This window comes from Pleuronectes platessa, chromosome 9 (assembly GCF_947347685.1).
Source record: "Pleuronectes platessa chromosome 9, fPlePla1.1, whole genome shotgun sequence".
Lineage (NCBI taxonomy): Eukaryota > Metazoa > Chordata > Actinopteri > Pleuronectiformes > Pleuronectidae > Pleuronectes > Pleuronectes platessa.
In genome coordinates this window covers 22,999,143-23,024,079 of record NC_070634.1, presented here as the reverse complement: position 1 = coordinate 23,024,079, position 24,937 = coordinate 22,999,143, and the positions used below count along the sequence as shown (strand labels likewise).

Genomic DNA, 24,937 nt, shown 5'->3' with positions numbered 1-24,937 from the left:
TACCTGTATGTGGTGTTCGGCACGTAGACATCCCTTGCAGGGAACTCCAGGATCTCCCTGGTGGGACGTACCCTACTGTCTGGGTAAGGTTTAACTTGATGGAGGTCAGGGGTCAAGCAATAGTGGGGGTTCTCTGGAGCTGGGGAAATATCCAACTTCAACTGGGCTGTGGTGACAGTCCCAGAAGACCGAAGGAGTAAAGTAAAGAAAGAAAGAAAAGAAGGAAGGATGAAAATTCACTCAAAACACAGGTGGTTCAAGTCATCAAATGTGAACTGTGAATTCAATTAAAGTTGAGTATCGTGTTTAAATTAAAGAACACGTGCCCGTACCTGTGATGGGTCTGAGTCTTCTCAGCACAGAGGAGGGTCTTCTCATATCTGCTAGAAACTTATACAAGTCTTCATCGCTCAGTCTGTCTCCCTCCTGACACACACATACAGAGAATAAAACAAATGTATAAAAAACAGATATTTTAGAGGACACAGCCCTCATATCCCTAAAACTTGTTTGAATGCATGTAAGTTGTAGCAGGGACCTGTTTGAAGAAGTTGGTGATGGTGAGTGTTGCAGGTCTAAAGCCCGTCAGACTGCACGACTCATCTCCACTGGTGGTCCTCTCCAGGGAGCGTCTTCCCATGATGCTCGAGTTTCTTCGCTCTGACCAGGAGCCTTTTCTCTCTACAGACAAAACCGAAATAATTAGAAATCTTCGATTCTCTTATTTGACAGAACATATTTCTGCCTAGCAACAAAGAGGCAGCCAGGATCACAGACACCTTGTGAGGTCAAAGGTCAGACAAACACCAAAGGGTCAAACTCAAAATGACAGACCAAGGATCAATACGGTTAAATACTTTGTTTTGCTCTGTGTTTGAATTTGCTTTACCAACTATTTGTCAACGGAAATAATTTTGAGATAAAGTAAGGTATTGACAAGTCCATGAGCCTCACGCGTGACCACCAGGCCTCTGTTCCCTGACTCTATATGTCACCGAGACTGTGAGTGGCTGAAAGCTCTGCAAAGCAAAACATTGCTCAAGCGTTTGTTTGCTTCCACTCTGTGACTTCTAGTGACCTGATCCCAACATGTCTGCAGCTACAATCCAAAGGGTTTGTTGTGTTGAGAGGGAATGTCCGACCTGAGAGGCTCATCTCCATCTCCGTGTCTCTCTCCAAACTGCCGGCACTGTTAACAATGTTCATCAGGTGGATGGCGGTCCAAGCGAAGGGCATTCGGTAGCGACCCAGACGCTGGCAGAACTGCTCCGACTGGCCGCGCAGCTTCTCCAGCTTCTCTTTATTCTGAATAAAGACATCATTTGATTTAGATCTGTGATTCAAAAAACTTCCTAAAATGCTTACAAGCTATATTTAAGTGTCGATATCCATTCAATCACAGAAAGCATTTAAATAATGCAATATTTCAGCAATAACATGGGTGAAAGTGAAATGAAAAGGAGGTTTTAAAACTACACAAAAGACTGAAATGGTGCATAAAGAAGAATATATTCATTATCTTATAAAATAACATATAGCTACTGTGAACTACACCTGACGCAAACCTTAAAATCTAATTCACACTGATGATACCTTGGCAGCGTCGGACTCTTTGAAGACCATGTAGGGTTCTGCACACTCTCCGATATCACCTTGCTGCAGAACTTTCTCCAGCTGGGGGACAGAGCGCACACAGTTCACAGCCGCACACTCACACAGCAACGAAAACCTCATCCAGGACACACACTGACTGTCAAACAGGTTTTTCAAACATGTTTAAATGACCTTATCTGCCCTTTATATTTATATAACAATACTTTCCTCCAGACATTACATTTGAAAATGTCAAAGTCGTATCGCATTTGAAGACTATTTACAACATCAGATATTCTTTTTGAGAGGGGAGCGGACCAGTGGTAATAGGAGAATTTTATGTGTCATTTTTATGAGAGAAAAGGATTCAAGGATCTTTGTTGGACTAAAACTTTGTTGAGGAAACTTTCCAAGCGAGACTTGCAAGTGTTTTATAGCTTCAAAGGGTCTTTTTTTCAGGTGTTGGATGTAAATCTTACATTTGGGTCGATACAATATTGAAATGAATATGTTTTTGTGCGTAAAAGATTTGATTGAGAATAATATGTCCTAGTAGTCTGACCTTGATGACGAGGAAGACATCCGTGGAGGGATAGGTAATGGAGAATATGGCCGAGCGAGCCAGCGTAGAGATGGCCGCTGTCTGAGTGTGTGGACGCAGCAGCCCCTTCGTCTGCTCGGAGTTCAGGTCAAAGAAAAAGTTCTCTGATATCTGAGGGACACATACAAAACGATCATTATGACATTTTCATGACAGGGATGTTAAACGTAGCAGAATAATCACAACATGACAGCTTCTGGAATCTGATATACAATTTATGTATTTCCTTTTTTTTTATGAACGGCTGTATCACTGCGACCTGATTTCTTGCTCTTGGTATCTGACAAACATCATAACAGTTCAGTGACAAATGACCCACTTGTGATATAAGAGAGCTCCTGTGCAGAGCAAAACATATGAGTGATGCACTTATCAAGGCAAGTGCTACCCTCTAGTGTCTGTCAGCCAAAGGGGAGCAGGAAGAAGAAGGTGATCTTCTTCAGATAGACACGTAGTTCCAGTGTGTGATTTAATTGCGTTCCCGCAAGCATAACAGGGCCACAACATAAAATGTTATAGTCCACTCATCAAATTCATTTTGGCCTCCCAACATTTTTAATGGTTTGCAGAAGTGACCCAACAACTCAGGGCTGAGGGAGGCACTGAGGAAAGCATAACAGCTTACCTTTTTCTTTTCCTTGACATCGTATAAGGCCAAACTAGCAAATATGGGTTCAATTTCGATCTCGAACCTTCAAGGGAAGAGAAAAAGCAGAGGGTCAGCAGAAAGTAGCATTAAATATTAGAGCTAAAAGGCCTTTTTTTTACTGGAAAAGGCTGTTCACCACTTACTTCAAGGACAAGCACTTGACGAGTAGCCTCTGGCCAAAGTGTTCTTTAGGTACTTCAGGCACACAGTGGCGCTCAATGGGCTCTTCCTACACGTTCACATACATTAAAAAAGAAAACAGTATAAATTGTCAATTTTGAATTTCTGTATGTTCATGCTCAAGTGTCACACTAAGAATTCATCCATGCACTGGTTTAAAAGCCGAAGATTGAGGTCAGCACAAAAAGAGCCATGTAAATTGAATGGTTCTTGCAAATGTAGAGGAATGCCTCACCTCATCGAGGGCAGGGTGCAGAGCGAAGAGCTCCCGGTGGCGGTTCGCCTTGCGAAGCTCCTCGTTGTGCCGGTCGATCTCGTCGTTGGGAGCGCGGTCGAGCAGGTGAGGGAGGAGGGCGTCGGGGACGGAGTTCTTCAAGTCAAAGATGCTGCAGGCCCAGCTGCCGCGCGGCGTGTCGTCTATAGACATCGACCGCCGCTTCAAGTCGTCCTACAGAACAACCAGGACGGAAACATGTGTGAGGCTTCAGAGGCAGGACTGGTGGAGGAGCTAGAGCGGCTTGTGGCCTTCAAGACATTTTCAACACACACCAGCAGTTTGGTGAATTGATCTTTTTACCTGGTCGTCCTGGTAGCTGCTGCTGTCTGGCATCTCATCGGCCTCAAACACTTGCTTGGGCAGACCTTTCTGACGCTCCTTCTGCTTGTCCAGAGTGTTGGGGTTGAAACCTGTACCGAGTTTGTGATATCTGAAGGAGCAAACAGCCAATTAAGACACAGTGGACAATTGAACATCTTTAATGAATATTTATATATCATCAGAAAATGAAGCCTTACTTTCTGTTGACGACGGCCCAGTCCTCTGTGTAAGATCTGACACAGTCTCTGACGTGAACATCAGTGTCCCTGCAGACACCATCAGTCAAACAAGGTTTATTTTAATACAAAGACACAGACTTTAAATGCATTAGTGTGAGACAATAAAGTGGACAGGCTGATGTCATATCATCTTCTGGTACATCAGCCATCTGTCATATTCCTGCCATCTCTAATGAAAAACTAAAACCCAGAGCTACAGTGAGTGAAGGCATCGTGTTTGCAGGTTTTTCATCTCTTAGTGTTTGGTGCAGCTTTTACAATGATTAAAAACAAAAGATGGAATTAGCAGAGTTTCATGGCCATGGGCACAAATGCTTAAAGAAAGTGGCTTGGCAAGGGAAAACATTTTTCCATTTAATAAAGGATAATTAGGTCTGAAAACGAAATGTGAAACTAAGTCATAAATCAAAATAACACACAAAACTCCCTACATTTTTCATACTGAAAATAATAAAAAGTAGATCAATGCTATTGATTTTTTTTTTAAAGTGTAACATTTATTTGGGCTTGTTAGAAAAGGGAATAAATGTGTCTAAAAAGGATTATAATTTATTAACATTTATCAGAAATTTAAACATACCTCAGAAACCTTTTTAATACCTTTATTGTCCCAATAATAATAATTATTTGCTTTATAAACAGACACTTAATATGAACCACACTTTCTACTCGAGCCCTTTTCACCCCTCCAGCCCTCTTACCCTTCCTCAGGAACGGCCTGTGCCACTGTGCGACACTCCCTGGGTGTGTAGGTGACCTCGATGTCATCGGGGGGGAACTCGATCAGATCTCTCAGGGGGCCGGACTCAACGATGGGCGGGTGGGTGATGAGGTACTCCTCAAAATCCACCGGCTCCACTGCCTCTGTGAGGGGAACCTGAGGGAGAAGAGAGAGGAACGGGCAAATTCCATCAGCTGCGAAAACTCTGACCGACTTTTATTATTTACTTCAATCCCTCCTTCAAACTCATCAGCGCCTGAAACTATTTTGGATTTCTTTTCTATGCACATCATAACGGCGCCAGAAAAGGTGCAGCTTCAGCGTCTAGACTCCCAAAATAAAGAAGAAGAAACTGCCATCTACCATTCCTTCTCCTCCACATCAAGAGCCTGGTTTATTATTATTATTTATTTGCATGTCAACTTGTGCTCTGTTTGTCAGTGTGTTCACACCTCACCAGGCCTTAGAAGAATATTGTGTTGTCTTCCTACTAGTTGTTAATTGTTGTCTCATACTGTTCCTTCTGTGTATTTTAAGAGCTGTTGCTTTGCCTGTATGTGAGGCAGGCACTTTTTGTGTAACTATATATATGTTTCAATGTTTTTATTCTTAATGTCTGTTCTCTTATTGCCTCCCCAGGGACTACAGATGAAAATTTGCCTCTGAGGCCAATTCTGGCATATTTCCAGAAATGTTATTAATATGCACCGTCCCTGTCAAATAAAAGTTATAAAGTAAAGTAAATACGTGCACTCAGCTGGGTGCCGTGCTTCCATCACTGCCTATCAAAGCCTTACTGCAGAGTCATTTGAAACGGTAGTGAATGCCAATTGTTTCCATTCCAATTGAAGAGAAAAGCCAGTAGCTGGTTTTTTGACCAGTAGAAAGGAGGCTTGATTAATGTATTAAAGTCTTTAGTTTTTAGTTAAGACTTTATGGAAATAAATTGACCTCAGAGACAAGTAGCCTCTCATTCTATGTATCAGGAGTTTTTTACGTTATTTATGTTGAGAGAGCAGTTATTGGATCATCTTTAATTCTAAACAGCTAAATGAATTTTGGGGAAGGACACATCTGTGATTTTGTAAAATGCTTTAAAATGCCCTCAGGTAGATGATACAGGTATTAAACAGATTAGCACGTGTGATGCTTCAAGCACAGACTAACAGTTGAATGTGTCTTTGTCTGCTTCTAAATTGATGAACCCAGGAGGAGTCTTTATTCAGCAGCTTTAGTTTAAGTCTCAGTTTGTTCAGACGAGTTCCTCACTCTCTTGCCCTCTTGAGGAATTTGAACACAAATACCTTTCACAACTTAATTAAAAGTCAACTGTAGCCTAATTAGGATGGGGGGGGGGGGGAGTATTTGCTGGTCAATTGTCAGTCCACCGTTAACAAACAGTGTCTGAGCTCAAACACTGGAAAACCTAGAAACACAGCAGACACTGGATGTGGTGGCTCGGCTAATAACTGGTTTATCTCTCATGTTTTTTTAAATAACTGTTGAGCAGACGTTTAAATACACACCTATGTCTTATGTTTGTACTTGACTTCACTGCATTTAAAGCTACTGTTGACAAAATGAACCAAGTCATTCATGAAACTACAGTCCACAGTCTCACACTTTGTGGGCGGTGGCTGAAAACCCAAAATCATAGCGCACAGGACCTTCTTGTTTTCTGAATAACATGACTTTCAGTTTCTTTACGCCTCCGGACATCATCGGCTCTTGCGTAAAGTTTGTTAACCAAACAGACAGCACGTTTAATTTGAATAAATGGAAACAAGCATTACAGACAGAGACACAGACATTGTATTTATGTCTGTTTAAAAGAGTTTCAGACAAAATGTGGTTTCAGCTGCAGTGAAACCAATTCATTCCAGCACTGATCTCTATGATCGGCGAACTTACTGTGTTGCTTGTTGTGGTCCCAACATTGAGGTTTTTGAGGAGCTGTGGGGAGCCTCCATACTGGCCGGCTATCTGCTTCCTGACCTCTGCTGCCACAGTCCTGCAAAAAGTGGAGACACACAGTCAATTAACAGAGTCAATATCAACAGTCTAAGTAACGAACGATCCACTGAGAAGGGATGGCCGGCTTGTTTGCAATTAAGAGTGTAAATCTCAGGGGAATAAACAACACAATGATATCACAATATTTCCACAAATGTTACAGGAAAACCAATGTTTTGTTAATAAAGAGCCGACAGATATTTCTGTCCTTGGTCGTGATAAACTCTGGTAGGTAGTGTCAGGATTTCAATATTTTAGCTATATTCTCTGTCTGACAGAACTCTAAATGAATAAAGATAGAAGCAGTTTGAGCCAGATAAGGCCTTCACACAAATGATTAATAATAACCTTTTCCTTCCTAGTGGGTAATCTTGAAAATTAGAATGTGTCTGCGTCACAGTTTTGTTTCGTTGTTTTGGTTAAGTTGTTTTGAATGTCTGTACAAACAGAACATTGTTTTGATATAGCAAGAACACAATAATCTTTTCTCCAATTGTCAACACCACTGGTCCACATGCCATCAGCTGTGTCAAGGCTGGTGAAGAGATGGCCATTTTGAGACTTTGCTCCTTGTCACATCCTTATTCCAATGCCAAGAACGCGTGCCCACTTTCGAGGAGGAAGAACCAAGATCTACTGTTATAAAATAGACAGGCGCCGGCTGTTTGATGCGTTCTGATGGGTCTTGGGTTCTGATGCGACTTGTTGGATGCCCATTGCTTTGCTGATTCATACCTGTTCATTGCTTCCTAAATTAATACTTGATTGATCGGCTCATCTTTTCATATTTAGGATAAACGAACACGCCTGACAGTAGTCAAGCAGTAAAGATCTAACATGTTAACAGTAAAAGTAAGAAAATGCTTCTGTGTTAGTATCAGAAAAATTCCTATTTCAGATATGAGCTGGAGTTTATAAAAACATGTTTGCAATACAGATTATTTTTTTATGACCCGTTATGTAATCTGGATAATTTGAAACTAAATGAAAAGCTTCTAAATTAATTTCACCCTTTAGTTTAATTGAAGCATTTATCCCACTGCAGATTTATCCTGAAATACCTCGAGCTGTTAAAGATGAGGCTAACATCCAGTGAGAATTACGCTTCTTGTCCTTTTATGATTTTCTTTGTGTCTCTGCTCATAATGTTCAAGCGTCGCCTCGGACAGAATCATATATTACACCCAGACAGAGGGGAAAAAAGAAACTAATAAAAACCCCTGGACCCTGGTGGTCAGCACAAAGCTCTTGGTGTTCAACCGCTGCTGAAGCCACACACGTGCACAGGTCCTTTAAATCACAGTAAGCACCCGGACCACTCAGAGACGTTTTACCTTGAACAAAACAACAAACGCTGCAAGTCGCACAATGTGACACAAACAAATGACAAATTAGACGCAAGGATAAAAAGCACAGACGACTCGAATCCAAGGTTAATATTGCCAATGATTTTTCAGTACACACTTCTTCATAATCAACAACTCCATCCTGAAAGACAACATCATAATAATAAGTTGTATCTGCAGCAGTGGAGAGGGAAGGATTATGTATGATTCAGTCAGTGAGATCATCGCAAACAGTCTCAGCCTGGGTCTGGTTCTCCACTGACGAGATAGTGGCTCATCTGTGCTGCGTCATAAATATGCGGTAAAACAAACAGGTGAGACAAGACTGCACAAAACCTGGGTCAAGCAAATCAACTCGAGGCAGGAAGTTTGTCTGAAAGCTGCGTGGCCCAACCTGCCAGCTCAAGCTAAACACGATGATGTACTGTAGTGTGTAGATCCAGTGCACGGCCGTGCTGTCACCGCTGGAGAAAGGCAGAAGCACTGATCTGACAAACACATACCACAGTCCCTGTCCCCCCCCCCCCCCCGATGCCTCTTAACAGACCTTAACTTAGCACAGGTCAGTGCACAGAGGAATAAACTCACAGCTCTGAATGCGATCACTTCGACATGGTAAGAACAACAACAACTCCAGCAAGTGGTTCTCATAACATATGGAAACTATTCACTATTTGAATCTCTCTGGGGGCGAAAGCTGTTTCCTATCTTGGTCACTAAATTTGCTTCAGCATGCGACATAAACCAACTTGATTCTGTTATTAAAGGAACATCTGAGCATTTAGAATTAAAATGTTTATTTGCTGCTGAATTAATATCAGCAATGTAAACTTTGACCAAAAGTCCGCAGTAATGAGGCTACTTTAGAAAGTTACTGCCTCATCTTAATGGTAAATCTTGAGTTTGTTGTAAAAGTGTAATTTTATGTTAAGATATGTGTGGTGTCATTGTGCCATCTGTAAGATTAGAAGTTGACTCAAGTGATCACACATGAATCATCCTGTCTGAATGACCTGCAACGAGGGCATGTCAAGTACAGACAGATCATATAAAATTCCAATAACTGAATGTGGTTGCTTGGCTCAACCAGATCAGAAATCCTAGAATAAGAGAGGAAAAGTAGATGTGAGTAGATAGCAGCAAAAACTTTAAAATCCAAAATATATCCTTAAGATGAACTTTTAACCTGTAATTAAAGCAGATTACAAATCCTGACATGAAAGAGTCAATAAATGTAGTAGATGTGCAAGGTCTTTGTAATAAACTAGTTTTTTACAAGTGGCCAAAAAAATTCAAACTTTGACTCCTTATCACTGAAATGAGCCTCTGAATTATGGTTATGAGAACTGGGTTAAAACAGATCACCAATCCTAGAGTGAAAGAGGAAAATACTCAACTAAGTCGATGTGCAAAGCCTTATAAAACATTCTAGTGTTCCCATGTAGAAGCAAAAACTTAAAAATCCAAATTACGACTCCTAGGGAACTTTTTAGACAGAGCTTAACCACATTAACAATCCAACACAACAGGAGGAACCTCAGTGGAGTAAATGTGCAACATCTCTGTAATAACCAGAAACTTCAAAATCCAAACTATGACTCCTGAGATCACAAACTTTCAACCTGTAGCTGAAGAAGCTTGAGCTCGACTACATCCACAATAATGAAGTTTCCCCATGTGGAACAAGTGGCAGTGGGCGTCTCCCCATCCTCCCCAGAAGAACATCTCACTTCAACCCATCTTCCTCCAGACAACAAGAAGGTAAACATCACTGTTTTGGTTTGATAGCTACTGGGGTGACTGTGATTTAGGGGGAACAGCAGGAACTAAAACACACACACACACACACACACGTATAAACACACAGTGATAGTGATGGTGTGTGGCTAACAGCATCTTTTCTACACATCCATCCATCTTTGTATCTCTCCATCAGCTGGGGTGATGGCATTTGACAGCACAGCACAAAGCCCTTTGTTAAAGAGATTACTTTAATCTGTCTGAGGGGCGGGGAGGGATTCTATCATCATCGATGTTTGACAGCAGCTGATGGTTTCTCAGACCCTGTGTATTTCAGACATGTGTGTTCTCACTGCTGTGTTAATAAAAACAACACAACTCCACAAAGTTCAGTCCCATCTCTGCCACTAGCATCTAGCTGCTGCTGCTGCTGCTGCTGCTGCTGCCGCCGCCCCCATCGCTAGCGACGCGATAGCCGACTAGCTGTTCCGAGAGAATAACGGTTTCCACTGCGGAGAACGAGCCTTTGTGTGCGGGGAGTTGTTCAAAACATGGAGCCTCCATGAGCAGGGTGATGGAGGGGGTGGGTTTAACCACACCACGTCCAGTCGCTGAGCGGGTGTCCCGGTGTTGTTCTGTCCGGGAGGGTCAGAGCATCTCCGCCGTTGTGGCTAACAGGCGGCTAGCTCTGGAGCGGCCAGGCAGGCTGCGCTAGCGGCGGCCGGGGCCTGCCCTCCCTCTCCGGGGCTCCCCTCCCCGGTGGTCCGAGGGGGGTGTGGGCGAGCCGCCGTGGGATTCGGGTGTGTGTTTCGCGAGCTCGCTCCGGGGCTCTCGGGTCTGTTTACCTGCTGATTTTTTGGGCGAAGGCGCGGCGTTCAGCCATGGCAGTGGCCGCTGATGTGCTGTGGATTCCCGGGCAGGAGGCGGACTGGCTCCGGTTTCCACTGCGACCGCAGGAGAGACGGGAGAATGGGAGCGTTTTACCGTAATGAGAGCGGCGAGGCGCAGCCGAACACACCCAGTGAAAAGCTCATGCGCGACGTACTTACGGTAATACTGCACTGTACCGAGCTGGACAAATTTAAAGGGATAGTTCACCTGGAAATAAAAATGGGGTTTGAGTCTTCCAACGTAAATAGACAACAGGTAAGCCTCCATTCTGCTCCTGTGGTGTCACCCAAGTGTCCAGAAGCCTCGACATTCATAATAGACTCGGAATGGCGTCATTTACACCATCTTTTTAGCCTAAGTGTTATCCTCAGCCCAGAGCCACATAAATCTTCAGCGAATAATTTCCCCTATTCCATGGTAATTGTCTTTAGTGCTCTGGATTAAAAACACCATCATTAGTTGGAAGTAATTAGTACATTACTCTTTAATTGTTTTTTCTTACTCTCCATCTTTTGTATTTTGCGATTTACAGACATATTAGTTGTCCCCCTGTGCAGTGATTACTTTGATAATCCCAGCAAGACAACACAACATCTGTAATTCTCATGTATGCAGTTAATTAAAAAAGAAAAAAGCGTATAGTTTGAGCTTTATTCACCAATATTTTGTAACTGTTATCAGGAGCTCAACGGACTGTGCACGGAAATACACACACAGAAAAATTAACACCAATTCTAAAAGTACATCTGATCTGCACCTAACTGGAAATGTAATTTAAGTTGTTTGATTTCGCCATAATGGGTTGGTTACAGATAAATGGATGCACTTGATTTGAGTTGACATGGATGTGTCATAAGAAATCTCATACATTAATGCATTTGCCAGCTCAAAGGCATTTCAAATCATCTTGGTTTAGTATATTACAAATATTTGAATGTTTAGCATCACACACTTCTCATCCAGCTGTAGAAACATTGGTATTGTTGTCTATATTTATGTGTGTGTGTGTGTGTGTGTGTGTGTGTGTGTGTGTGTGTGTGTTTATTTGAGTGTTTTCTGTACTTTGTGGGTATTTTATTGTACTTTAACTGGACCCTGAATATCACACACATCTTGTAGCCTTACAACAAGTTACTGATACTGAAAAAGTGAAGTGATGGAAGTGACAGACGTGTCAGAGCTTGTGTTATACTCCTGACCCAACACGGAGCGCTTGTTTTAATCAAACAATCAGCTAAAGCAGGCGGGATGTTCACTTGAGACATGGGAAACTGTCTAAGCGCCGCCCTCCTCAGCTACAACGGTGTATAAAGCGAGCAACCACTTCCGGGCGGAAACACATAGGGATCAGCTGACCCAACACTTCCACTTCCTCAGAGCCTGAACCCTAATGGACGGAGCGGCTCAGTGTCACAGCGCCGAGCGGACCACGGGCGATCGAACCTGTGTTACATGACCCGTGACACACCATGTGAAGTTTATACTGGGAAACAGCTGTGCGGCTGGGAGGAGGGGGGGACACACATCTGGAGCAGAGAAACACAGAGGTGAAGGGGGCTGTGATTTCATGTGCCGGGTTGTGATTGTGATGTGATGCTGCTCACACTTTAATCCTTGTGTGTGTCTGTTTGTGTGTCTGTGTGTGTTTGTGTGTGTGTCCTGTAGTGTGCAGTGTGGGAATGGGTCTCAACTCTTTCTGGTCCAAATGGAGAATAAAGGGAGCGACGAGGCGGAAAAATTGAAGACAAAGTTGTTGTCGGCCTGGAACAATGTGAAGTACAGTAAGTAGTTAGCTTGAGGCCAACACACACACACACACACACACACACACACACACACACACACACACACACACACACACATACACACACAAACACATACACACACAAACACCCATGCTGCTGTCCTCTCTCTCTCCACCTTGTCTTTAATGCTCTCGTGCATCACTGTAGTTATGTGTCGACCAATCAATTTACTTATTTTCTTAATTAACTATTTTTGAAATTTGGTGAATGGGTAGATTGTAAGGGTCAATGAAATATTAGAGAAACGTTGAAGAAATAAAAAAAGAAAGATTTCAATAATACAGACATAATATTACAAGATAAACATCTCGTAATATCATGACTTTTTCACCTGAAATTATGACTTCATTTCCCTAATTTTACAAGTTTCTTCTTGTAAAATTAGCATTATACTCTCTAAATCTCATCATATGTTTTTCTTCACCTTGACCCTAATACCAAAGGGTTTCACACAGTCTTAAAAAGTGAAACAGGAAGTCTAAACCGGTACTAGGGCTTAAATGCTTAGGTCTTAATTACGTTAAAGTTCATTGCAGGCTACTTAGGACTCTGATGTTCTGTCATATCTTTCTTATAGGTCTTACATTGTATTCATCGTGGTCTGTAAAAGGATTAAAAAAAGCCTTAGAAGTTACTTGTTGAAACCTGCAGAAATCATGTTGGAGTTTGAACAATTAAAATGCAGTGGTTCCAAAAAGGAATCGGCACAAATACAAAAACATGAGCTAGAGCTCAGTGAGACAAGAACCTACTGCTGTTGAGTCAGACCTTAAAATAGTTCTTTGTCACACTGTCCACACTGAGTTTGTGTGCATTGATTCAGCTCACACAGATTCTACTGTTTCTGTTCACCTGCAAAACACATTTAATGTAACAGGAGGAAACATGAGACTGTAGTGGGCAGGAATCTTTGAACCAAGCCAGAACATTGAGTGAATTATGGTTGTTAGGTGTGTCAGTCAACTGAGTAAATACAGCATTCCTATTCAGACTGTTTTTGTCCTTCAATAACACCATAATAAGATAAGCTAATCTTTTATTATTCCCACAAAGGGGACATTTGTCACGTCACTGCAGCAACGAGGACACTCAAGCATCAATAGCAAGAAAAAATGCAATATAACCATAAGAAAAGATGAAAATAATAATAATATGCAATGTTAAAAGAGCCGTGCATGGAAAAATATTGAGATTGCACAGAAAAAACTTTTGAAGATGCACTGACAGTTGAAGTATTTCACAATTTAAATTATTTATCTTATTTTAAATTATGCATCACAAAAACATTTTTTTACAGAGGATACTAAACTGTTATTCACAACCTTCTACATGTCAATATGTGAAAATACACCCAAGTTAATAATTAGTACAGTTGTATGTCTTTTTCTTTTATTTTGGACTTTTTATTGTGTGTTTCAGGTTGGGCTCTGAAATCAAAGACCTCATTCAGTAGAAATTCCCCAGTGTTCCTTCTGGGAAAATGTTATCATTTCAAGGCTGAAGGTATATTACACACACAGACACACACACACACACACACACACACACGAGCAAGAAGGACTTAAATATTGAAATAATTACCAGCACTTTATCCTGTTAACCAACTGGTCCCGACATTTTGTGTTGAATAATAAAACATGGTTGTCTCCATCATCCACAAGATGAAAGAAAAGCCATTCACTCTTCATGATTTGACCCCACGATCTTTTGTTTACGTCAGATGACGACAGTCTCACAGACGCCTGCTGTGAAGCCTCTAATGACGACTGCGTCATGGGGAACGCTGAAGCTTTCCGGAAGGACTTTGCTTCTCGAGTGTGGCTCACCTACAGGGAGGAGTTCCCCCCCCTGCCCGGCTCCACCCTCACCTCAGACTGTGGCTGGGGCTGCATGCTGAGGGCCGGGCAGATGATGCTGGCTCAGGCACTGATTCTGCACTACTTGGGCAGAGGTGGGTGAGATGATGGGACCACACCTGAGTTACAGTAAAAAAACACATCTCTGTGATCTAAAGAGATGTATGAACAGTGTGCACAAAAAAGGCAGAAAGTGGAATTAGACTGTTCACAATTCAAAGTCAAAGCTGTGGCAGTCAAGACCCCAACACAGTTCAATGTGACGTGTGATAAAATGAAATGTTAATTTCTCATTTCTAGTAACATTCTTGATACTTTACATCCCTAGAAAATCATTTAAACCAAACAATCTGAGAAGGGAAAATCTATTTACTTATTTATTTGCAAAATTACTTTACTTGCTGGAATCCCTGATCTAAGTAGATTCAGATCAATATGGATTTTTGGGGGGTGATGCCGATATCGATATAAAGGCGTAGAACAATTCCAATACCCACATAGCAGCCTCTCTCTCTCTCTCTCTCTCTCTCTCTCTCTCTCTCTCTCTCTCTCTCTCTCTCTCTCTCTCTCTCTCTCTATATTATGTATAAAAAGAAAATTTAACTATAAAACAACCAAATATTTAATACATGAACTTGTATGTATTGTACAAATATGTGAAAGGTTTACCCTGGCTCTAAAACGATGGGCTTCAGAAAGGGGCTTTGTGCTGGAAGCTCTGTGATTTGAATAGTCAGACAAGCTGGAACTTAAAGTTTTGAAAAAGGACATTAGTATCTCAAAACTCTCGTCCAACAGCAACTGTTAAATTGTCTTTGACGATCAAGGGAAGGAGCCAACGCGGCTGATATTTGGACACTGCCCGTTCCCTGCAGCTCCTGGGGGACAGCTCCAATCATCAGCTTAAAACCTAATTTAGTCCCATGGAAATGGATTAAGTGGATTAAGGAGCAGGAAATCAGATTTTTCTCTGCAAGTTTTGAGTTTTCTCACTTGAAAGTTTAATTCAGTTGATGCAAACCATTCACAACGAGTGAATCCCTCACATCTCTGTCAGATCTATCGTCTCTGAAGTGTCCCCGACTTTATGAGTCTGCCTAATGACACGACAGTGCCGGTTTAATGCAGTCATTCAGAAAACAATATTTAAAACTTGTTCTTCTGTCAAATCTAAAATATGTCACTGATGAAATATTTCTCTATAAAGTGACTAATTGCCACTTAAGGTTATTTATTGATCAATTTCACTTTGATTCACTTTGGATCAAGGTCATTTTGTTAATGACTTAGACTCTATTCTGGTTCGTTTTATAGCCGGGGCCCCTCCCACTCTCCCCGCCTCTGGATCCCCCCCTGTTTGTAAGGCTAAGGCGGCGTTAAAGTGAAATAGTGGGACACTCAAACTTATAATTGGACCGAATTATACTTATTCTGTTACAGAAGCACGCGGGGCTCTGTCTGTTTAAGGAAAAACTTTTAATTTCACAAGTTCTGAAAGACTTTTTCATCTTTATGGTGATGCTGTAAAGGAAACTTTGATGTGTTGAATGAGGCTCAGAGAGCAGACTCTTGGATTCCTGGTCAAATTGGTGCCTTTTTTTATTTTCTATTGCGAATATCAGGTATTCTGTTCTCACAAATTTGATTTTAATTATATGTTGTTCATCTATTTTCTGTGTGGTCATTTTACAGTAGTTTTGAGCTTATTGTATCAGTTAAATCTAATTTCTAGAAGTGTGAAGATATTTTTAGAATTTGGCAGCATCTCAGGAGGTAGAGCGGGTCGTCCACTAACCTGACGGTCGGTGGCTTGATCCCCGACTCCTCCGATCTACATTCTGCAGCGTCCTTATAGAAGACACTGAACCTCAAAGTGCTGCTGGCGGCGTATGAATAGTGTGTGACTGTAAAAGTGCTGCGTATAGAAGAGCTGTATGGATGTGTGTGAATGGGTGAAAGCCACTTTTACTACAAAGCGCTTTGAGTGGTCGATAAGACTGGAAAAGATCTATAAAGTGTAAATACTGTCCATTTAGTCCATATATATTCTATGTTCCTCTAAAATATGAATCATTTTTCTTCCTCATAGACTGGACCTGGTCGGCGGCGCTGAACCTCCAGCCTTTAGACGCAGAGACGTGGACCTCCACTGCAGCCAAACGTCTGGTGGCCTCTCTGGAGGCTTCTCTGCAAGGCTCCCAAGGGCCCTCCGATCCCGGGTTAAACCAGATGCCTCAGGCCCTGGGACCTGCAGAGGAGGCAGATGCACATCTGAAAGAGATGTACCACCGCACACTGGTGTCCTGGTTCGGGGACAGCCCCTCGGCTCAGCTGGGCCTCCACAGGCTGGTCCGCTCAGGCCTGTCGATGGGGAAACAGGCAGGGGACTGGTATGGACCTGCTGTGGTGGCCCACATACTCAAGTAGGTGTATAAAAGTTTGATCTGAGGGTAATTACACTTGTGAATCTCATCCACTCCAAATCTGTATTTAATCACACATACTTTACTTGATATGCTTTTTGAGAAATATACGAAAAATCCCAATCTCACAAAATCCTGATCCAAGTCGGCTGCAACATTTTATGAGTTCCTCCCGGACCTAGACCTCATCTTTCCACTGAGATTCATGGTAACCTGTCGTGTGGTTTAGTGTAATCTTGCTTAAGAGAAACCAACTAATAATCCAACTGACAAGGGTGAAATCATAACCTCCTTGGAATATAAACAGCAACTTATTCCAAATAACAAATTCTTATTATCATTAATAACAGTGGTAATATCAGTAGAAGAAGTTTAATCTCCAGAATCTCTGTCCTTCACTCACTCTCTCTCTTTTCACCCTCTTCCTCCTCCTCGCCCTCTCTCTCTTAGGAAAGCTGTCGAGGAGGCGATGGACCCTGGCTTGGCGGGTATAACTGCCTATGTCTCCCAGGACTGCACAGGTATGAAAGATGAGCCTGATGATGATAAAACAGGAAACTGGACACAATGCAACTGACCCTTCTCTCTCCACTAACTCTCTGTGGAGCGGCTGAGAAACTGTGGAGCGGCTGAGAGTCGTGTCACGAGCGTCCGTTCCCCAACAAACACGTTCCATTCCAAATCTACGACCACATGCTCCAGCCTCCTCTTAACTGCTATGATCTGTGTTGTGATTCACGTTGTCTTCTCGATGTCCAGAGCAGACGTTAGCTGGTGTGAGAGCGAGTGTCTCGGTGTGATGCAGCTCTGATATCAGTGAGAAAATCGAAGTGACTTTAACTTGTGCTCCACAGAGACATAGATGCATCGTAGAATCTAGTTAAGGTCAATCAACAGCTTCATTGTCAGACAAATTTATTTACAGGAATTAAGTAATTTATTAACAGTCAATTAGAAAGAAAGCTAAATATTTGCAGTTACCTGCTTCTACAAATGTGAGAATTTGCTGCTTTTCTCTGTTTACATGACGGTTATTTTAATTATGTTATAATCATTGATCAGACAAATCAAGCAACATAGAAACGTGATATTTACACTTTTTCAGACACTTTAGACATTTAATGGTTCATTAATTAATTGTGAGACATATAACAAAGTATTAACGGCCTATGGATATGATATGTTTGTATTTTGACAATTGTTTGTAGACAAAAATGAGAAAGAGGAACTACAAAAGACAGGATTCTCGTATTTAACTGAGCCCAAAAAACAGGAATGCTACATCAGTGATCGCCCTCGAGGCTGATGCACAGACAACATGTCTGATAGATTGACGAGGGGTGTGTGTGGGGGGGGGGGACACAGACAATATGACCTCCATCCTACCTTTGCATTATTGATCCTCCATAGTGTACAGTGGGGATGTGGTTGATAGCCACGGGGCACCAGCAGCGGGGCAGCCCTCTGCCGAGCCGGCGGACGGCCCTGCTCCTCTGCAGAGTGACCGGCCAGCCTCTGCCTCCACACCTCCGGACGGCCGGGCGGTCATCATCCTCATCCCTGTGAGGCTGGGGGGGGAGAAGACCAACCCTGAGTATTTTGACTTTGCAAAGGTGAGCTTTTTAGAAGTCTGTTTTATTTTAATGCCATGTTTTTATTTGTACGTTTACATATTTACGAAAATAGGGGGAAGAGCAAATTGTCATTTTCCAGAATAGTGGGTTAAAAATAATAAAATAATAATAAATAATAAAATGATAGTGTTTTCGATCATGTACGTTATATGTTTCCCTGTCTTTCTTCATTTAGAGCATACTGAGCCTGGAGTACTGTATAGGCATCATCGGAGGGAAGCCCAAACAGGCATGCTACTTTGTGGGATTTCAAGGTGAGTGTGAGCGTAATGGAAAAACAGAGAAAGACACACAGAGAGCGAGTAGCACATTATTTTGCATAATATACCCTTCTTACATGACGAGACAAAGTAAGTTAATGTATTCGTGTTTGCGTGAGGAAAACGGAGAGTGGAGTCGGGGGGGCGAGTGAAGCAGGGCTTACTTTATTCTCTGTGACCCAGCAGAGCCTCGCCCATTCATCACAAGTAAACCTCCCAAGTTGTAAGCTGTAATTGATTTCCATAGGAGGCATGCATTAAATTTCATCTGGCCCCAAAGTGAGCCACTCTTCATCACCTTCAGGAGCCGGGAGGAACCTTCAGTTGTACATCTTGGCAGTCAATATTTACACATTTACATTTTACCAATTTGAAACACAGTGGTGGATGATGTCTAAATGACAAGCAATACATTCTCCCTGCCAGGGCTCGGCTCCGCGCCGCATTCATCACATGCAAATCATCGAATATAATTGCGTGTTTGTAAAAGTAATTCCCACCGACCAAAAATTAAATGACAACCACTTTTTTTTTGCCCCCCGCGTAAAGAATGTGCTTGTACAAATGCATTTGATTATGTGGAATTTAATCCACCCTGGTGGATATTAAAAAGCAACAACCTTCTGGGAGGCATATTTGACGCACACAAGCCCAACACTGGGCCGAGCTGGTGACTTTGAGCTACTCTGCATAGAAATTGGAGAGAGGCGCGTTTTTGTAATAATCCGATGTTTTTGAATAACTTGTCTTTTGTTTTGTCCTTGCAGATGACAGCTTGATTTACATGGACCCTCATTACTGTCAGTCTTTTGTGGATGTCAGCACCAGCGATTTCCCTCTGCAGGTAATGTGAAATTACACAGACGAGCTGACTGGGGCCTCAGTAATGTGAATTTAATAGTTTCTGTTAGTACTTAAGGGTATGAATCTTAAAGCAGCCCTCGGCCCAATTACCGAGTCCCTGTGCGCTGATTTATTTGCTGCTCAGATGTGTGAAGCTGCCACTTAAGAGAAATACGGCAAATACAGGATCAGGTAGCCTGAATATTTCAGCACCCATACATAAAAATCTGCACATAGCAAATGTGCGGCAACTTTGTTTTATGCTTTTCCGTGGCGTTGTATACAATATGACATGCAGCACAGTCGGGAATTTATCGACGCTGTGACAGCAGATAAATAGGATTTCATTCATCAGATGATGCAGAATACAACTTGTTTTGTGTTGACGCTGCCATGGAGTGTGTATGCACCACCCCCCCCCCACCTTTACAGCTTGACAGACACCTTCACATGTGTTCCGTCTCTTTGTGTCCAGTCGTATCACTGCCCCTCACCAAAGAAGATGCCTTTCAGCAAGATGGACCCGAGCTGCACCATCGGTTTCTACTCGAGAAGCGTCCAGGACTACGAGAGGATCAGCCAGGAGCTGTCTAAGGTGGGGGGGGGGGGGTGCTGCTTGAACACAGGATGCTGGAAATATCACCCCGTCGACGCCACAGATTTATTAGTCATTTCACAAATTCTATCTTCTGTTTTGTGCAAAGGCAAATGACAGTATAGCAAGATGACCAGTAGGTGGCACCATTTAGCCATGAATCTGACTCCCTCGCCTGCCACTCAGCATATTGGCTCCACGTTGTAAACCAGTCTCCTCAAGCTTATACTGCCTCTGCTTAGAGGACTCTATTTCCATGCATTAGAATCAACCAAGTCGCAGCCTGACAGGGAATATACTTCCTGTTAAGTGTTCAAATTCAATGCAAACAGCTTTGAAATGCATAGTGTGGCCTGAGCACCGGCACTTCCACTGAAACACGGGTCGATTGTTTGTTCCAGGTGCTGCAGCCGTCAGCCAAGGAGAAATACCCAGCGTTCACGTTCGTGCAAGGTCGCGGCAGAGATTACGACCTGTCGGCCGGCCTGACCCCGGAGAAGAGAGAGTGGCCTTTCATCCGTGACCCGAGCAGGACGGTCACCACCGCTGGGGACTTCGTGCTGCTCTGACAGGACTGTTTGAAAAGACTCCTCATAAGGTGCAAACTGCCACGTCTGTTTGTGACACCGATGTTTTTTGAAGAACTCCTTTTAAACTCGGTTTCCTAATTCGTCCTGGAAACTTTGTTGCTGGGCACTTTTAAACCAATCTGCTGTTTTACTGGTTGTCCACTAACATGAGTGCACTGAGTAATTTGTCTGGAACACGGTGTTGAATTTAATCACATAACATTTTGATAAACTCATCCAGGAAAATAACAGCATTTAGGGGAACTCTATTCTTTCAGCACTGTTATTTGTATTTGTAGCTCAGCACTCCCATGTTAACATGCTTTGTGAATTCAGGTGTCATGCAGCAGCGTTGTCTAACTTTTTTAAAGGTTTGTGAAGTACTTCACCTGTCGTACTTAGACAGAGATTATCAAGTGTAGATGTCAATACTCAGCAGTGGCCTGAAGTTGAGGAGAAACCTTAATGAATAAATCTCTGGAGACAAAGTAACTTAACAACAGTTCAGCCACATGAGAAACCTCAGCCACACAAGCACCTCATTCTGTGTCTTAGCAATAACCTGATAATAAGTCTGTGTTCTCGTCCCGCTGGTGTTCGTGTGGACTGAGTCGTGGATAAGGAGGTGGAGGTGAAGATGTTTTGTGCTGCACCTCACTAAGCACTGCCTGTTGTCAATCAACCTTTACAACAGGATGGTTTAAATGTACTGTATATACAGAACATTTTTAAATATAATAAAAAAAAAATCCTGAATATTTTGAACTCAGATTCAGGGAATTGCAGTAAAGGAAGAAATACAATATAATTATTTCGGGGTCATTATTGTTATTTGTGTTTTGTTTATAACTGAAACCATTTGGTCGATTATTTCAAAGCTTTTTGTCTAACATTTCATTTTGTGTTTCTTCTATCTTTTGATGATCTATTGCAGATTTTACAAAACAATTTTTACAACAACTGTACTGAATATGAAATAGAAGTGAAGATGCACACAAAAAAACATGCACTTTAGATCATCAAGTTTTCCAACTGTTGAATCTTTCTCATGTGTTTTCCTCCATCACAGCACCTGCATTTAGTTTCTTTAAGATAACCCTGCTAAATTAATTTCTGAAATTTAATGTTTTTAATTTTTTGTTCAAACCACTGGTTGGATAAAAAACTGAATAAAGTAAAATACTTGATTTTCTCTATCAGATTTATTCTCTCGGCTCCTGAAGAAGATGAAGAAAACCCAGTTTGCTTCTTCCCCTCTGCTCGAGACAAACCACAGTCGTGTGCTGAAATGTATTCAATCCCTTTCTCTCCCAGTCAAATGTAGTAGATTAAAACTAATCGTACGTGCTAACCATCTCTACAGCCCATTAACCAGGGACCGGAAAAAATGTGACCTGGTGACACTGGCAGCAATTGTGTTCGTCTGCGAGGAAAAGAAAATATCCTTGTGTGCTGAGCTCTGTTGCCATGGATAATCTATCTGTTGCCCCCTTAGCTCGAGCTGTGCCGGACTGTTTTCCCGTACAATACAAATTCTTGTATTATGATGAGCCGTGCTTTTTAAAGGGGGGAACTGTCCTCTCTGGGCGGGAGCCAGGGCAAGGGTGAGGATGGATGGATGGGCAGAAGAGGAAGAAGAATTCCTCATCTGTTCTCTACCATGGAAAAGCAATGGCAAAGCGCATAAAGGCATCATTTAGATCCCCCCCCCGTCTGATCTGTGTGTTCCTCTATGTTGTGTGTTTTTTCTTTTTGTGGACGGCCGACCGGCTGTGTGGACAAAGCGGGAAAATCAAGTATGCAGGAGAAAAAAGGAGCGGCGACATTCTTCAGCGTTGGAGGATGGAGAGGAAGAGGAAGGGTGGGATGGACAGGAGGGAGGTGAAGAGAGGGGGATGACACATTTGGGGATTTTTCTTGTCAGAAACATGAAAGAGCATTTGTGCTGGGGGGCACAGAGCGCTCTGAGGGCTGAATGTTCTTCATGTATTTACAGGGGATGTATGAATATTTGATTAATGAGTCACAGGCTCAGGGGAAATGCAGCAGGCGAGTGGCTTTACAAAGCAAGCCGATCTCTCTCTCACACACACACACACACACACACGGACACACACACAAACAGACACATAAACCATGCCCTGCTGTTTAACGCAACCGCCTAAAGTGTCATTGACATTGCAGATTCCTGAAAATCGAATCTGCACCCAGGCAAATTCCTCGCAAAGACGGAGTCCACGAGAGTCATTCCTCTGTTCCACAGATGCATGGTATGTAAGAGAGGGGGGGTGTAAAGACAGAGACGCCCAATAAAGATTTTATTTTGGTGTCATCCGCTGGAGGAAGCTGCTTGTGGGGTGCAGTCTCTAGAGGGATCATGTAGTCCCTTCACATCTAGACTGTCTTTGGAGTCGACCCCTGATGACACTTAACAGCTGGGACAAGAACTACAGGACGTTACCCACAAAACCCAAAAGTGTGATGTTGATGCAAGGTGAAGCCATTCAAGTCATTTAGGTTGGATGTTATGAAAAGGAAATCTGGAGATGGAAGAAAAGTGGAAACAAAGAAAACTAGATGGACACTATGAGAACACAAATCTCCACCAAGGCTGATTGACCACTTTCTCACCAAGTTGCATATTGAGAACAGAGACATGACGTTCACAGAAATGCTCTGGCTAAAAGAAGCAGGTCTAATTGTGCATGGGAAGGATGGAACAGATGTAGCTGAGAGGAATATGTGTTTGATATTTGAATAAAAAAAAATATATACTTATTTTGATTTGCAAAATCCCAGTTATTATCCAACTTTCTCCTGTTCATAGATATTTCCCCTCTCATGCCTGGTCAAGATCTCAAAAATTCAAAAATTTCAAAAAATGGAAATCAATTGAGTAGTTTGCAATCTTAATCTTAATCTTAATCTATCTTGCTTGCAAACAAACACTGCCTCGAAAAACCAGTCAAACACAAAAACAGGCGTGCAGATAACACAGCATCTGTGATGGAATGACACAATCTATGTAGAACGGTGCACCTTAATACATCAGCCTCCTTTCAGGGTGCACGTGAAATCTCAGCACCCAGTCTCATGCACACACAGAGTCAACATACACAACATTTCTCTTTTCCATGACAATATTATCAAATTTGTGTCACTAAACTGCGCTGAGGAAGACGATGTGTGATGCACCGCGGTGTCGTTTCTATTCCCTCTCACCCTGTGGCTCTCGGGATTTCCTCCAGCCACAATCACACCATGATGGATGACACGAGAACATCTGAGGGAATTAGATTTAACAAAAAAGGATAAGACACGGGGGGTGTGGGGAGGGGGGGGGGGTTGCAGTGTGCTCCTGCAGTGTGTGTGTTTGTGTGCGAGTGTAAATGTGTGCGTGAAGCCTCTAACAGCTAAAAAGTGATGTCTGGTCCTCTCCAGTCATAAGCAGTGTGTAAATTTATATGGATGAGTGTGTAGTTTACACATGTACGGCTTGTGTGTAAGTCATTCTAAATCTTAGGTGTCACTCTCCCTCCCTGTCTTCACACCAGGTGCAGGGGTGCTAGATTTATACCCGGTAGCCCTTGCCCACCCTTGTGGAATGCCATGCATCTTCAAACAGGTACTTCACTTTGAAATCTCATCTCGGCGTGATATCTCTAGGCGGCTAAATATATCCGGCTCCCGGATCCTGCAGCCGTCAGAGCGTAAATAGTGCCTGCGCTGCATCAGACTGCATTCAGAGTCTCCAGTCTGTCCACGCAACTGTCCACTTGTCTCCACCCGTCTCCTCCTACGCCCCCCCCCTCCTCCTCCTGCTCCTCACAGGAGCTCCTGGAGAAATGCTGAGGCACTGCATGCCTCACACATCTCTTCTGGGCTGAAGCCAGACAGATGTCACGATGCTGTGATTAATCAGCAGCTCCCAGGACAGGAGGGTCTGAGGGCGCTCCACCATGTGAACATGGCCTGCAGAACATACTAGGTCAGAGGTTCTTGAACTTTTTTCTTACTCCAAACTGCAGACACATACTTTTGCCTGGGTGAAAACTGCTTTTCTATCTTGTGCTGGGTGTTTGAGGAATCGTCCGGAGCAGGAATGTTGCACCAGTGGCGGCCTGATGTTTGCAGAGGTGTTCATGAAACATTCAAAATATGACAGCAGGCAGTGTGTGATCTATAGGGCAAATTCCTTTTATTAATCTAGTCATAAAGGTATTTTTTAATGATGCAAAACCAATTTTAATTCAGAAACTGTTGATATGACGTCTTTTTCAATGAGAGGAAAGGTTTTGTCAACTAGAACAAAAATCAGTAAAACCAGTTTAATTTTTTTAAGTGATGTAGGTGATGCATATATTTGCCATATGAGAATATA

At 42.6% G+C, this 24,937-nt stretch overlaps 2 protein-coding genes across 4 annotated transcripts in view; one reads left to right on the top strand and one right to left on the bottom strand.

The window, feature by feature from the left end:
• Positions 1-10,646, bottom strand: part of dock7 (dedicator of cytokinesis 7) — a 43,206-nt gene extending 32,560 nt beyond the window's left edge. For all 3 annotated transcript variants that reach the window (XM_053429736.1, XM_053429734.1, XM_053429735.1), the window contains exons 1-14: positions 10,526-10,646; positions 6,493-6,592; positions 4,562-4,737; positions 3,819-3,887; positions 3,601-3,730; positions 3,259-3,471; positions 2,987-3,072; positions 2,820-2,886; positions 2,156-2,305; positions 1,594-1,674; positions 1,143-1,305; positions 539-681; positions 333-426; positions 4-166 (exon numbers count right to left, since the gene is read on the bottom strand). In XM_053429736.1, coding sequence (XP_053285711.1) covers positions 4-166; positions 333-426; positions 539-681; positions 1,143-1,305; positions 1,594-1,674; positions 2,156-2,305; positions 2,820-2,886; positions 2,987-3,072; positions 3,259-3,471; positions 3,601-3,730; positions 3,819-3,887; positions 4,562-4,737; positions 6,493-6,592; positions 10,526-10,563 — 1,673 coding nt within the window. In that variant the 5' untranslated portion in view covers positions 10,564-10,646. The remainder of the gene's footprint in view (positions 1-3; positions 167-332; positions 427-538; positions 682-1,142; positions 1,306-1,593; positions 1,675-2,155; positions 2,306-2,819; positions 2,887-2,986; positions 3,073-3,258; positions 3,472-3,600; positions 3,731-3,818; positions 3,888-4,561; positions 4,738-6,492; positions 6,593-10,525) is intronic.
• A 1,269-nt stretch (positions 10,647-11,915) lies between these two features.
• atg4c (autophagy related 4C, cysteine peptidase) lies at positions 11,916-21,743 on the top strand. Its single transcript, XM_053431226.1, has 11 exons — positions 11,916-12,118; positions 12,237-12,352; positions 13,796-13,879; positions 14,097-14,327; positions 16,322-16,655; positions 17,106-17,176; positions 18,066-18,268; positions 18,465-18,543; positions 19,317-19,393; positions 19,868-19,987; positions 20,389-21,743. Exons 1-11 carry the CDS (start codon positions 12,024-12,026, stop codon positions 20,554-20,556), a joined length of 1,578 nt encoding a protein of 525 aa, XP_053287201.1. The 5' UTR covers positions 11,916-12,023; the 3' UTR covers positions 20,557-21,743.
• The last annotated feature ends 3,194 nt before the right edge of the window (positions 21,744-24,937 follow it).

What these genes read in the sequence shown, in the direction of transcription:
- atg4c (XM_053431226.1), top strand. Translation starts at nt 12,024, where the DNA reads ATGACCCGTGACACACCATGTGAAGTTTATACTGGGAAACAGCTGTGC. An exon ending in TGGAGCAGAGAAACACAGAG is followed by an intron (nt 12,119 to 12,236) that starts GTGAAGGGGGCT and finishes TGTGTCCTGTAG; the next exon opens with TGTGCAGTGTGGGAATGGGT. An exon ending in CTGGAACAATGTGAAGTACA is followed by an intron (nt 12,353 to 13,795) that starts GTAAGTAGTTAG and finishes TGTGTGTTTCAG; the next exon opens with GTTGGGCTCTGAAATCAAAG.